Source organism: Gavia stellata, chromosome 1 (genome assembly GCF_030936135.1).
Source record: "Gavia stellata isolate bGavSte3 chromosome 1, bGavSte3.hap2, whole genome shotgun sequence".
NCBI lineage: Eukaryota > Metazoa > Chordata > Aves > Gaviiformes > Gaviidae > Gavia > Gavia stellata.
Genome location: NC_082594.1, coordinates 119386573 through 119401022, shown reverse-complemented (window position 1 = coordinate 119401022; position 14450 = coordinate 119386573). Strand labels below are relative to the sequence as shown.

At 43.7% G+C, this 14450-nt stretch overlaps 2 protein-coding genes across 3 annotated transcripts in view; one reads left to right on the top strand and one right to left on the bottom strand.

Annotated features, from left to right (window-relative positions):
• The window catches only part of PROS1 (protein S), a 30665-nt gene extending 28937 nt beyond the window's left edge, over positions 1–1728 (bottom strand). The window contains exon 1 of the mRNA XM_059835873.1: positions 1650–1728. Coding sequence (XP_059691856.1) covers positions 1650–1728 — 79 coding nt within the window. The remainder of the gene's footprint in view (positions 1–1649) is intronic.
• A 962-nt stretch (positions 1729–2690) lies between these two features.
• ARL13B (ADP ribosylation factor like GTPase 13B) overlaps positions 2691–14450 on the top strand; it is a 51061-nt gene continuing 39301 nt past the window's right edge. For both annotated transcript variants that reach the window (XM_059817820.1, XM_059817827.1), the window contains exons 1-4: positions 2691–2711; positions 8095–8266; positions 10021–10091; positions 13348–13597. In XM_059817820.1, coding sequence (XP_059673803.1) covers positions 8208–8266; positions 10021–10091; positions 13348–13597 — 380 coding nt within the window. In that variant the 5' untranslated portion in view covers positions 2691–2711; positions 8095–8207. The remainder of the gene's footprint in view (positions 2712–8094; positions 8267–10020; positions 10092–13347; positions 13598–14450) is intronic.

The window sequence follows — 14450 nt, the reverse complement described above, 5'->3', positions numbered from 1 at the left end:
AAAAAAATGGGGAGAGAGGATGAGATTCAGTGGTTCCTTACAGCTGTCTTGTAGTGCAGATGCAACTGTAAACCTGTCTTAAGGGGGCTTGTTAGACGCAGCATAGAGCTGCTTACCTAATACCCCAGCTGTAGAAAGCAGTTGCAGCCTACTCATGCTCTCCCTCAGAAACTCTATAAACTGAAGACCCTATAACTCAGACCCTATAAACTGAACAAAAAGGAAATGTGATGCCACTGTAGAAAGTGGCGTTACCTTATTTGTACAGCTGTTATATTGCAGTCAGCTCCATAATTCCAGCGACTGGAGTCTCCCAAAATGTTCATCAGTGACATAAGCTTTATGCAGTCAACAAAATAAAGGCAACTGACTGCTGATGTTTCCCTGTTCCTTCTCCATCTTATACAAAACTTGTCCCTCACTGGATGTTGGACCAAATGCAGCTGCACCAAGACTAGCAGAGAGGCAACTTTCCTTTATAATTATTGAATGGTACAAGCTACGTTATTAAGATCTTTCTGTTTTCTGGGGGTTTTACCTGTCTCAGAAATTCCTGGCATTGTTCAGAGCCAGGGATAGGAAGCCGGACTACATGGGCCACAGAAATTTTGCATGAGTAGGACAACTTCTAATTTCCCAGTGTTCGTAAAAGAGAAAACTGACAAGTTATGCGGTGGGGGAGATAAGTGGAACAGAAAATGTGATGAAAACAGAGAAATGAACATGACAAAAGATTTATTAGGTGATTTACTTGTAGGACCTGTTCAAAAGTAAGTTATAAAATGAACTTTCATCTTTCCATACCGTTCCTTTCATAGTCAGAATCCCTAGCATTCAAACAGAAGTCTGACTAGTAAACATTACGTTTTTCTTCTGCCTGTTTAATCATTAGTAAAACACGTCAGAAACAGGCTTACTTTGAGCTGCAATTCTGCTTGTTCCAGATACACATTGTCTTCTTTTAGTACTAAGCTCAAAGGCTTTCATGTCAAAGACATAAGCTTTGATTTTTTTTTTTTTTTATCTATTTGTGGGAGCACGTAGTTCTTACCTAGGCTGACAGGTCTGAACTTATCAAGAGTCAGGGCTGCTTGCCTGGACTCCACAATAATGCCACCCTCCTGAGACTATGATCTATCGTGTATTTTTTCCCCAAGCGAATCAAGCGCTATTTGAAGGCACATTTTCCCCGGACCTGCAGAGCTGCGTTTCGGCCGCAAACAGCTTCCGAGCCGCGACCGGCCCCAAGCTGCAGCTCGGCTGCCCCAGCAGCAACGGCTGCCTTCGAGAAAGCAGACAAAACCGACGGGGTCAAGGCGCCCCGCCATCGCGGTGGCTCAGGGGCACCTACCCGGCAAGGGAGGCCGCGATGCGCCGGACCGGTGGGGAGGGCCGCGCCCCCACCGCACCAGTCCGGGCCGCCCCTCGCTTCGATGCTGAGGCGGCCGCCCGCGGCACCCCGTCCCCAGGCCCACGGGGAACGGCGCCGGCCCCCCGCTCGGCAGCTCGCCGCGGGGCCCCCCGGCCCCAAGGCGCCCCCGGCGCTGAGGGGCGGGCGGCTGGGAGCGCGAGGGGCGCTAACGGCCGCCGCCCGCGCGCCCCGGCCCCGCTCGCCCCCCCCTCGCCTCCTCCCGCCTCGCCTCACTCACAGGTCGCGGCCTCCGCGAGGGCGATGGCCACCGCCAGGCCCGCCAGCAGCGGGAGGCACCGCCGGCATCGCGGCCTCATCGCTACCGGCGGGGCGGGGGCCGGGACCGGGCACGGCGCCGTGACTGCGCGGCGGCTCCTCTGAGCGGCGGGCCGGGGCGGCGGGGCCGGGCGAGCCTCTGGGGGCGGGAGGGAGGGGCCGCGGGGCGGGGGGGAGGCCGGGCCGTGTCCGGGCAGCGTTGCCCTGCGGGAGCGTCAGCAGGGCGCCGGGGGCAGCACCGCCGGCGGCTCGCGCCTGACCTGCGGCCGGGCCGCGCCGAGGGGCGGCCGCGGGAGACAGGCAGGCGGGGGGCCGCGGACATCCTCCCCGGCAGCGGCTCCCGGCGCGGCGCGCACAGCGAGCAGGAGAGCGCAAGCCAAGGAGGGCCTCGCACCAGCGAGAGAGGGGCAAAGCGGGCCCGGCAGCGCCCGCGCGGCAGTTGACGTTACTGTAGGCTCGCGCCGCGGCCGGGCGCGCGCGCCGTTGTTTACTTTCGGGCGGGCGGTCCTGGGAGAGCCTTCTGTCCTCGCCCCCTTGTAGCTGATTGGCTGACCCTCCGCGGGCACCGAGGAAGCCGCCCGCCCCTATTGGTTAGCCGCGGGCCTGCCCTCTCGTGCTTCTCCGCCCGAGCGTCGGCGTTGTCCGCCTTCGCGCTCCGCTGCTGCCGACAAGCTTGTCCCTTCCCGTCTCCCGTTAGCGGTAACCAGGGGTTACCGGCCTGGTTACGCGTCCTCACTGCTTCGGAGAGCTCGGCTTCGACCAATGGGCGGCTTCGCGTGAGCGGGGCGCCGGGCACGTGACCCCGGAGCGGCCGCGTCGGGCCCGGCGCTGCGGTCACAGCCTCCCGTTCTCCGCGTTCGGCCGCGGCCTTCCGTCGCCCAGGGCAACGCCAGTCCCGCTGACCGCCGCCGTGGCGGGGACGGGCTGCGCGGCGCGGAGCCCTCTGCGGCGCGGACGGGCAGCGCGGAGCCGTTAGCGCTCGGGCTGCGTGTCCTCATCGCCTCGCGCCTCCGCTGAGCGAGCGGTAAGTTCCCGGGCGGGGACGAGGGGCGCGCAGGCAGCGGCCGCGGCTCCGGGCGGCTGCCGGCCGCCGCGGTTGCTGGTGTGAGGCGGCTGGTTGTGCGGCTCGCCCCCGGCCCGGCCCCGCCGGGGCCTGTTTTTCGAGAAGCGCCGTGTGCGGCGGGCTGCCGGCGGTGCCGCGGGGCAGGGGCGAGGCTGGGGGCTCGGGGTCTTCGCGGGGCGCCTTCTTCAGGTGTTTGCGCCTCCGGGGAGGGCCCAGAGAACGTCTGCTCTCAGCGGGGCTGGGGCATCTCCCGGGCGGGCTGGCGGCTGGGGTCGCCCCGCCAGACTCGGCTCCCGGCTGGCGGAGCTCGGGTCGAGTTTCTTCCAGCTCCGCTCCAGTCTCGCCGTATAAAACACGTCGGTGCGTGTCTGCAACGGCAGTCGCGGGCTGTGGGTGCTTGGCAGCCTGCGTGTAAGTCTTTGAGCAATACAGAGTAGATTTTCTCTGAAATGTTGATTTTAAAAACCAAAAAAAGTGCTCCCACGGTGGTAGAGACAAGCCAAGGAAACGTGCCTGAACCAGAGTCTGGATTTTAGAGCTGCTTCTTTTTGGAAACACAAGAAGGGTAGGAACATGGCTGGAAAGTGTGGAACCTCACTTGAACTGCTAGTCTTGTAGTAACTTTTCTTTACAGAAGAACTGATGGTCCTAGAGCTATTTTTCACAAATACTTATATGCTTCAGTCTTTCAAGACCTTACAGTTCTTGCTTGCACTTCATGCGCTTGCTAACTGCACTGCAATTTTGGCAGAGAGGATAGTGTTCAGGTTTTTGCTGGATATGCCTTCTTCACTGCTCAATCACTTGGTTTATTGTTCAAAATATAACACAATACAACTGAAATACAATGTTCTTATAGTTAAAATTCAAACAAGTCGGGCAAGGAACATCATAGTAGGAAGTTAAATAATTAAACTTTTTGAGGAGGGTCAGCTTTAAATGGTTTGTTTTAAGGAAAAGCATGTTTTAAGGAAAGAGAGAGATTGATATGACAGTGAAAAAATTCTCTACCGTAAAAGGCTCTAACAAAGGCAGAACATTTAATGTAAACTCTGACAGTGGAATGTGTAAAAAGGTGCTTGTTTTGTACTTTGATATGGAAATAGATAAACTTACTCATCAGATGACTTTGGATGTTGGACTTGCTGGTACCCAGTACTTTGGGTCACATAACATACAGGCTGCTAAGTAGCTCTTGATCTTAATCTACAGTTAATGCAGTTATCTCTCATGTTTTTTTTAGTCTCTGTACTACAGTTTTTCTGTTGTCTTACCTAAAAATGGGATCTCTGACGTTCTTAGTCCTTGACACTTGTGCTGACCTGCTACCTAAATGGTATACTGGGCTTAACTACAGAGTTTTACATATTTCTGAGCTTGTGGGCATGTCGGTTTTGCTTCACCTCAACAAGCATAAAGAGTTCAAGCTGACAGATATAATATCTGGAACAATTTCTGAATGTTGTTAATGCAACATATAAAATCCATGTAGTATGTTCCGTACATATTTCAGAGATCAAGTCTCTCCAAAATAGCATAACACGATGTAATTTGCCTCCCTACCATCATTTTCTCAGCAGTGTTGAATGCCCTTTCCTCCTATAGTGGTATGTTTTGGAATTTTTTTTATCTTATTTGTCACCTCCTGCCCACCCCCCTTTGGGGTTTTGTATTTAAACAAGATTCCTCTGCTATGACATAGTCGTCCTCTGCTCTTCACTCTTTAACAAGTTTTCTTCATTTCATGAATCCCATTTGAATGCTATGGGCCATATCCGTGCTTTAGAGCAATTTTGCGACAATTTGCAAAGCTAGACAATCTGCATAATATGGTATGGGAATTGTTCTATGGTGATGCTCAGGTATTGAAAATGTTACATTTTTGTCAGTGTGTTGTTCATTGAGTTGTTACATTTTGCTTTTCAGCAGAACTAGCTGAAAATTTGTGGAGCTATGTTCTCAAAGTTAGCTTTGTTGGTACTTGCTTGTGGGTTAAGGCACCACGCTCCACTGCATGTGGGTTTTTTTGAGTTTTTTTTTGATTTTGGATTCTTCACAGCCTGATTTGAATACTTGTAGAAGTTGTAATCATCTTGCTCTCCTTTTTAGGAACTTCTCTGTTCTTCACACACTAAGCTGTCCTGTGGAGAAGCTATTCTCAGGTGCCCTTGTATAACAGAATATAAATATTTAAAGAGTATCTGTTGTCTCTGCTCTGGAAGAAATCTGACCTGTTTCTGACATTGAATGATGGCAGATCCACACAAAGGCGTCTTTGAATATAGCAGCTTCATAAGATCAGGAGGAGTTCTCAGTTCCTACCTGTATAAATTATCCAAACCATCATAGTTTGTTAGGGACAAAATATGTTTGTTAGGGATAGTTCCTCAATTTTTTTCCCACTTTTATTGGTCTCGATTGGGAAGATGACAACTTTGGAAAGTTGTTATAATCTTTAATTATTCAGTTTTCTGCATAGTTTGAAATTACCTTAGTTTCAGGTTAGTTATCACTTAAAATATGAAAGGAATTTCTTTGTTAAAAAAAAAAAAAGTAATTTTGAGAAACAAGCTTTAGGAAACTTGCTATAGTAATTCCAAGTGTCACTACTCTCAGTTAATGTGCTCATGGAGGCAAGTTAGCAGTAGGTAATACCTGTCTACATCTCAGCTGTTCTGATATGAATCCAGTTGTTTGTTTAGCTTAAGCGGCTGATCAAAACGGGAGCTAAGATGATATGAACCTATGAGCTGAGGTGATAGTGCATATTCCTTCTACAAGGGTTGTGGTAATCTCTGGAGGAGAGATGGTATGTCATTAACCACCATCCCCTATCCCATGACATATGCACGGATATTAGTCCCCTATTCCATAGCCACACCCCCACCCCCACCCCACCCCCGCCCTTCCCCAAATAAGAACAGTTGGTGACTTGGGCTTCATCTCTGGAGGTGGTCACTCAGGGCAGGGGAAGTGGCTTGCTGGACTGTTGGGTGCCAAGACCCAGTTGGGTTGAGTCACTGCCACACTTGCCTGGTTCCTCACGAGGCTCATCCTCGTTTGGTTCAAGTGGTTCCTGCTGTGCTGTTTCTGTAACATACAACTCAAATCATGGGTTATTTTCCCCTAAGTTTAAATCTTCTTGAGATTTAATGCTGGATTTCTCCATCCTTCCACATTGTCCATCAAGTGCACTTGAGCAAACATAATCCCACAAATGGCTTTGCCTTCTCCCAAGGGAGAAGCAGCGTACACAGCCTTTTCCAGCCACTAACAAGCACTGGACTCTAATATGCAGTAAAGCAAGCAAGCTCAGTGATCAGCGCAGGAGCCTGCCAATAACAACTATAACATGCTTAGATCAAAGCTGTCATTATCTTTAGCCCCACTTTGGGCACCAAGAAGGACTGGGCTGGGCTGACCCTGCCCAACAGCTAAACATGCACCCAGTGACTTGCTCACTCCCCTCTCCCACAGGATGGGGAGAAGATAGAAGGAAGATGAGAAGACTTGCGGATGGAGATAATGGCAGTTTAGTGGTGAAAGCAAAAGCTGCATGCTCAAGCAGAGCAAAAAGAGGAATTAATCACTACTTCCCATTAGTGGGCAGATGTTCAGCCACTTTCTGGAAAGCAGGGCCTCAGCACGCTTAATGGCTGCTTGGGAAGACAAATGCAATAACCATGAACGTTCCCCCTTCCTCCTCTTTTCCCTGAGCTATTTTTTGCTGAGCATGACGTCATATGGTATGGAATATCCCTCTCGTCAGTTGGAGCTGGCTGTCCTGGCTGTGTCCTCTCCTAGCTTCTTGCACACCACAGCCTACTGACGGGGGGAGAGGGGGGCAGGGCAGAGTGGGAAACAGAGAAAGCCTTGATGCTGTGCAAGCACTGTCCAGTAATAGCCAAAATATTCATATGTTATTGTCAGTTTTAGCCAAAAATACAAAGCACATCACCATACAGGCTGCCGTGAAGAAAATAGCAGCCAGACTCAGTACATCATCCTACCAGGGAGGTCATGTATTTCAACTCGTGAAGTAAAATTGCCGAAAGCTTGCCAGTGAAAGGCCTTTACCTGGACAACTACTGTTTGTTCACAGTAGGGTTATCGTAGCTGAATAACTAAAGGAGTTTTAAAGCTTTCGCATCTTTGTGCACTTGACTGCATGGTTTGTGTAAGCTTTACTGTTTCGTAGCTAAGTGTGCATACAAAGAAATAAACATGCATATGATCACACAGTTATTCTCCGTTGTTTGTTCCACAGAGCAACATCAGAAAGAGGAATATTCTCTGTTTCTCCTGCTTGAAGAGTAGAAAGTGGGATTGTAAAATGATGGAATATTAAGTTGCCGGTTCCTCAAAGTACTCACTAGAGAACCCAGTTTCAGTGTTGCAGGATCTTATTGTGTGAGAGAAATTGACAGTTAAATCATAGAATCATATAGGTTGGAAAAGACCCTTAAGATCATCGAGTCCAACTGTTAATGTAACACTGCCAAGTCCTCCACTAAGCCTAATGTCTACAACGGCTTTTAAATACCTCCGGGGATGGTGATTTAACCACTTCCCTGGGCAGCTTGTTCCAATGCTTGACAACCCTTTCAGTGTAGAAATTTTTCCTAATATCCAGTCTAAACCTCCCCTGGCGCAACTTGAGGCCGTTTCCTCTCATCCCATCACTTGTTACTTGGGAAAAGAGACGGACACCTTTCATCCCAGCTCGCAACCCTTGAAAGGATTGGTCTCACTACTGTCCAATCACGCTTTGCTCCTAGTATCTCCAGTGCAAAAGTGTCAAGAGGGTCTCACCCAAATTTTGCGGAAATCCTTGTTCTTGATGGAAGTTCTGCCTTGAGACTGATTGTAATTCCTACTACCAGTTTGAACCTATGTTTGTCATGAATATACTTAACAGGTAGGACATTCTTAGTTTGCTTTTAATGTCTTATCCTGTTATGTTCTTACGAGCCTTACTCATGCTTGAAATTAGTCCTTATTTTCTGTCAGTCAGCAGAGCTGTGGGATGCGTTAGCAAGGCAAGCACTGGAATTTCATAGCGTAGTGTGTCTTACTGCTCTAACTTGCAGGTTTCATTATGTGCAGTGGTCTTGCGCTATTATTTTGTACGAGTACTGTGTTGTTGCTGCCCAGATATGGGGGCAGATGAAGTGTGAGAGGATGGACAAGTGAAAGATATAATGAGACTGTCATGGGGCTGACTGAATATGACACACTCTGAATAGACAGGCTGCTGCTAGGGAAATGGCTTGCCTTGGTTATACCTAGGGGCTAACTATGCATTTCTTTTTCTTTTTTTTTTTCCTTTCTTCCTTGCTAGCAGTAATAAGACAACATCTGGGCCTCTGCAGTCTCTCTCCCAGTCTTCTTGGGTTGTTCTGGCCTGTCCACATTGTTTCTGTAGCTTTCATGGCTCTGGATGGCCAGTGAAGAGCGATGTTCAGTCTAATGGCCAATTGCTGCAGCTGGTTAAAACGGTGGCAGGAACCTGTCAGGTAAAGATGTGAAAGTATTTTACATTTCTGTTCTGACCTTCCCAAACTGTATTTCATGTCCTCTCACCTATGTTTTACTTTATTTGCTAGATAACATTGTTTTGTATTTTTTAATTCTGAGACAAAATCCGTCATTTTTTTTTTCTCCAAGAGAGAATCAATACATCTTCTGAACTTAAAAATGCAATGTTAATCATCTGTAATTCAGGTACTTTGTTTCTGACTTCAGGAAAGTATAAAGTTCAAAATATTGTCCTTTGCATACTGTTTCCTCAAGTTGAGCATTATGGGGTGATGCTAGAATATTTATGTAAAGTTTATTTGGGTTTTGTCTTATTGATTTAGTTTCCGCATTTTGAGATTCTGAAGTGTAATGTGTTAAAACACTTTGTTGTCAACAGTAGGCTGTAGCCCCTAGTTTTCTTATTATTATCAAAGTGTCTTAATACTGCATTTTGTGGGTAGCCTGGTGATCCATTCCCGCTTATGGAATTCTACTGTTCTCATTTGTTTCTGTTAATTTTACTTTGACATCCTGCATCCTTTTCTTTCCAGTTAGCAGAGATGCACAGGTAGTGCATAGTTTGTTTCAAATTATTTACAAACTATGGGGAAGGGAAATAAAGGGTACACCACACTTATTTATACTTTACACTCATGTAGGAGGATTTGCTCTTTTCTTTAATGCTACATAGTTTAGGTTTTACAGAAGGTGCTGCTGTTCAAAGAACGATATTGGATTGAATAGCTTCCTGATACCACCAGTATATTATAGACAATTGTGAGTTTATAAATGTTCATGGCTGTTCTGATTTTAGCTTACTGTTAAAGTATAGTTTACTATGATCCTACTGTTCCTTTTTAGGTTCTTTTCTCAGAGGTTTTTGGCTCTTCTGAAAGAATCTGCAGAAATTATGCTTCATGTGTGATGCTATTACAGTTTTAAGACTGGAAATAACAATGTTTTTAGTATTCGTTCACTTAAAGGGGCATAAAACTGAGCAAATTCCTTTGACTCCTCTGAATCTTTGTGAATAGGAGGAACAATTGAGGTATATACATAGATACGTTTTTCCTATTGCTTTGCTTAAAATCCTATCCTGGTATAAATTCTAACCTGTATACCAGTTTGCTAATATATTGTACATACTCAACACCACTGGTTTGCACGTTTGCAGTCTAGGTTGCTCCTGCTTGAAACAAAGGCACGACAAGTACCAGTGCCACTTATTTACAGCATCTGATGTTGTCTACACAAGTGTTGTATACTGTATAGTGTTGTTCAGATGCACTGGTTGAGACAGAAGTAAATGTCTAGTATAGGCACAACTTTGAGGTAGGGAGGCGGTAAAAATACAGGGTAATGGAAATGAAATTACAAAAATCATTAAGGAGACCATGACCACACCAAAAAAAAAAGGATGGAATTTACAGTACCATGAAATTAAATTTCAGCAGGCAAATGCAAATTGAAAGCAAAATCATTGTGTCATATGAAACTTACAGCACAATATTAGACTTCTCATTTCATACCTTATTCTGCTGTTCTGTCTAATCAGATGGTTTGACATATTGAACACCAGATACATAATGATAACAATGCCTGCTACTTGGTATTTTGAGGCCTATTCTTTCTACTACTTTGTGGTAAATTTGCTATGCATGTATTAAAAAACTTAATAAAATGAGTGATGTCTAGCTAGAGGAAAAAAAGATTTGAAATATCTTTCCTTTTTTTTTTTCTCCTTATGGAGGAAGGTGACACTAATAATGGTGGGTCTTGATAATGCTGGTAAAACTGCTACAGTCCGAGGAATTCAAGGAGGTAAGCAATTCATTTGTTTATCATCTAAATGGAGCATTGAAAGAGAGAGTATAATTACTAATTTTCCATCATTTTAATCTAAAAATATTCCTTCATCTTTTAATTTATCTCTCCTTCCCATATTGTTGAAAGAAAATTTTGGTGATTGTATCACCAAAAGTGGTACAAGTGTGGTTGCAATTGTATGAAGACCTGCAGATGAGGGAAAAATTAAGGGTCTTACCTTTGAAACGTAAAGATCCTGATTTTTGATATCCAGCAAGTCATGCTAGGGTGACTTAAAAAGTAGGTCCTCCCAGTCATGTGCTTCATGCTCAGGCGAAGTAGCAGAGCAAGCTCTGCGTTTGCTCGTTGGCCACTTCACTTAACATCGTGTTGAGCTAATGTAGACCAAGTCAGTGGTAGTTCAGCAAAGTTGCTACCATTCTGATACATCTTTTTCCAAGGTAGTAGTATGATGTAGAGGCAAGGTAGATAGTATGGAGAGAGCTGCCTCTTAAGATGTTGCACCATGCAGCGTTAGAGCCCTTAGTCCACTGAGAAAGAAAAAAATAGTCCATAGAGATGTTGAATTATCTTAGAAACACTAAGATCAAATGTTTAGAGTACCTTGGTGCTTATGTGCCTTGAGTTGATCACTGTATTGTTAACTGTGCAAAATGCCAAACTGCAACAATTGGGTTCTTGTTTAAATTTCATGAGCATCGTAATGTATTTTTGGACTAGAGGAAGGTTTTTTCAGTGGTTCAATAAATATCTGAAGGAATGTTGTAACTACAAGCAAGCTGTCTGTCTCTGTCAGTTGCTTTAAGTGAAAGAAAGAGTCGGACAAAAACTCTGAAGGCTGCAGACCACATTCTGATTAATAATTACTTTGAATTAATGCAATGATACAAAATTTTCTGGTTAATGATGTGTTTCACATCTTAGTATACATTAGAGAAATCAATGAACCTGATTTTTTTATTATTATTATTTCTTCTTTCCTTGTGCGCATGTGCTGAAGTTGCTTTCAGGTGACCACCCAGTAATGCACATACATCAGTAAACTTTATATAAAAATCAGTGTTTTAAGTATGTATAATGAGGAAAAGGTTCAAAAGAAGGAAATTGCATCTATATGTATATACCATAAAGGATGGTTCTAGTGATACATATTTTATATCATTATTTATCACCAGAAAAACACTAGCAATTTTCTAGGCACTTACTTCAGTAAGACACCATTTGATTTTGGAGGGTACTTTGCACCATCCAATGACACATGCAAGCAGGATATAATTTGAGATAAAACTTATGCTTATGAAAACAAAAATTATCTATCCTTTTTTTTTACCTTGTGCAATTGTTTATCTAAATAACATTCATCTTGTGTAATAACAAGAGAGTACTTAGTAGTGTTTTGGCAGACTTGGAGTCTCCACCTCAACTTTCTGTTTACGCATGTTGTGTAAGTTATGGACTTGCTAAGGTGTGAATAAAGTTATGAATATTCTCCCATTTATATTCATGAATCTTTGCCCTGAAAACATGAGTGCTTCGTTATTTAGCCTTCCATTTTGTTTCAAAATCAACTTTAATGCCTTTATCAGCTAAATGTGACAGTTATTTCTAAAAGTCCTTTTTTTCTGGGGAAAAAATGGGATAAAGATGGGTATTTCTAAAGGGAAACTCTCTAGGAAAAGATAGTTCTGACTTCTGTGACTGTTTCCCAGGGCTTGAATAGTGCTTGCCTTAGAAAGCAATTGTTATTTTTTCCTTAACAGAGCTTGCAGAGATTAGAACCTTCCGTTAGTCTTCACGGTTGATAAAACCAGTATTTCTGGCTGTGCACCAGTCATACAGCCTGTAGGAGGAGACTGCAGTTATGATTGCTGGGTGTTAGCGGAAACCAAATATATTTCAGTTCTTAGGACTCTTAAACCTAGGCAAATCAGCACGGTTACCAAAGTCATATTTGTCAAAATGATCTGCAGCTTATACGGCAGAGCCTGTTTTTATGTTGAAGACTGCTTATTATTGGAGACCTCACCATACCATTGGCACATATGTTTCAACAATATCCCCTTACATTCAGCACCATCAATAACTTTCACCCTTAAGCAACCCTCATGTTCACATTGTTCTCTCTTGTAAGAGCACATACTTACAGCTCACAGTGCAAAATGTTTTTCAAAATAAAGTCTGCTGAGTTTTGAAGCTGTAGTTTTTCACAAACAGGGGGTCCCGGACCCTTCTCTTGCTGGAGTCTTGACTTATGCTGTTCTGGCCAAGGGGTCTCTTCTGAATCCCCATCTCAGCTGTGTGTGAAGGATTCTCTCAAAAAAGGAATGTGGTAGCAGAAGGCTGGTGGTGATTAGCTTCTGCAGCTGCTCTTCAGAGCTCAGTGCTTTTGACCATGCCTTCATTTCTTCCTCTCAACAAGCTGAATTTTACATGTTTCTCCTGCCTTGTGCTACAAAGCTACATAAAACGGTTGCAGAGATCCAATTAACTCACCCCTGCAGAGACAGCTTAGTGGTGTGAGGCAAGTACAGGCTTTCTTTGCCCTCCGGAAAGGGAGACAGCAGGCAAAGGTATTAAATATAAAGCTATAATTTTTTAGCATATTTTATGACAAACTAAAAAACAGAAAATAAAAATAAACAAAAAACCAAAGGCCAAAACCTGATCTTGAGGAAAGAGAATAAAGTAGCTTACATCTCAGAAGAACATGGTTTTGGTCACTTCATCTCAACCTTTGGTTTGAACATTTGAAGCTGTTTTGGCAACCATGAGGAATAAAGAATAAATTTGGCAGAGCACAAGGCTTCCCAGGTTATAATGCATTAAGTTCTGTTTGTTTTCCTTCTCAAACTTGGATTAATACCGTGCAAATGCTGTGTAACTGTTCAGATGGGAGCATTGGTGGTGAGGGGGAAAGTAAAAACTGCAGTACACTGAACACCACTGAAATTTAACTGTGGTGTTAGATATTAAAAATTGCATTTTTGGCCTTTTTTTTTTTTTTCCCAGGTGCTCATATCTAAATTTAAGCAACTGGTTGAGAGACTAGTGCTTTAATTTGAAATTACCTGAGAAGAGGGAAAATCTTAATGTAAAAAATATGTGGCTAGCCATATGATGTCACTTAACAGGGAGCGTTTGCTCCACGTTTTTAAAATACAAATTTTGCTACACAAATCACAATGTAAAATCCTCTTTAAATAACTAAGGACATGTTTTACTGAAGGCTTTCTTCTTTGAACTCTGACAGAGTCTCCTGAAGACGTGGCTCCAACAGTTGGGTTTTCCAAGATTGACCTTAAACAGGGACGCTTTGAAGTCACCATCTTTGATTTAGGAGGTGGAAAACGAATTCGAAATATCTGGAGAAATTACTATGCTGAGTCCTACGGTGTAATATTTGTTGTGGATTCCAGTGACATTGCAAGAATGGAAGAAACAAAGCAAGCCATGATAGAAGTTTTGAACAGCCCTAAGATATCAGGAAAACCTGTGTTAGTGTAAGTAATGTTAAAAATGTTCTTCTAATAATATGAAATTTCATAAATTTTGACCTTCAATACACCTTCTAAAGAAGTATTTATGTATAGTATAAACATAAGTATAAAGTATGCTAATACTACTGACTTTAGCACTAAGCAATATTACAATTAGTTTTACAGTATTTCTGAAGTATTTATTTATGCCAATCTTACTATCATACTAGTTAACAAAGACTTCTCTTTTTTTCTTTCTTTCCTCCTTCTTTCCCTCCTGAGTTGTACATGGTGACATACTGAATCCATTTACTGCATCTGACATAGATCTTGTTTAGTCCTTCTCAGAGATACTTATTTCTCATCTCTTTCATTAGCAGCGGAAGAATAATACGGGGAGGTTTTTTAACTCTTTAAAATTCTAATATTACTCAAAAGGGTATGATAATGAAAGGCTTTACAAGTTTGGCATGGCAACATGGTATAAAAGTATTGTTACTATTTAGGCCTACATCAATTACTTAAGTTGTAAATGGTTGATTATATTCTGCAATACCAGTAATGTCTTGGCAATAAATGTCTTGTTTCACTTAACACATCGTGGTGCTGCTGATACATGGTCAGCAAAATCTCATTAAAGAAGGCTTACTTTAATAGTATTTGGCATGTGCTTTCGTTTCAGTGCATGTGTTTTTATTTAAAAAAGAAAAAGTTAACATTTCAAAAGGTCTAGAGACATTCTTTCACAGAACAGATAGATTCATGAACTTCTCTGCTTAAAAACTAGGTTTTGTAAAATACTGGAAATAACATATTTTATTAAATTCCACCACACAAAAAGTCTTTGAGGACAAATACCCTTTTGAAGTTACAAAAT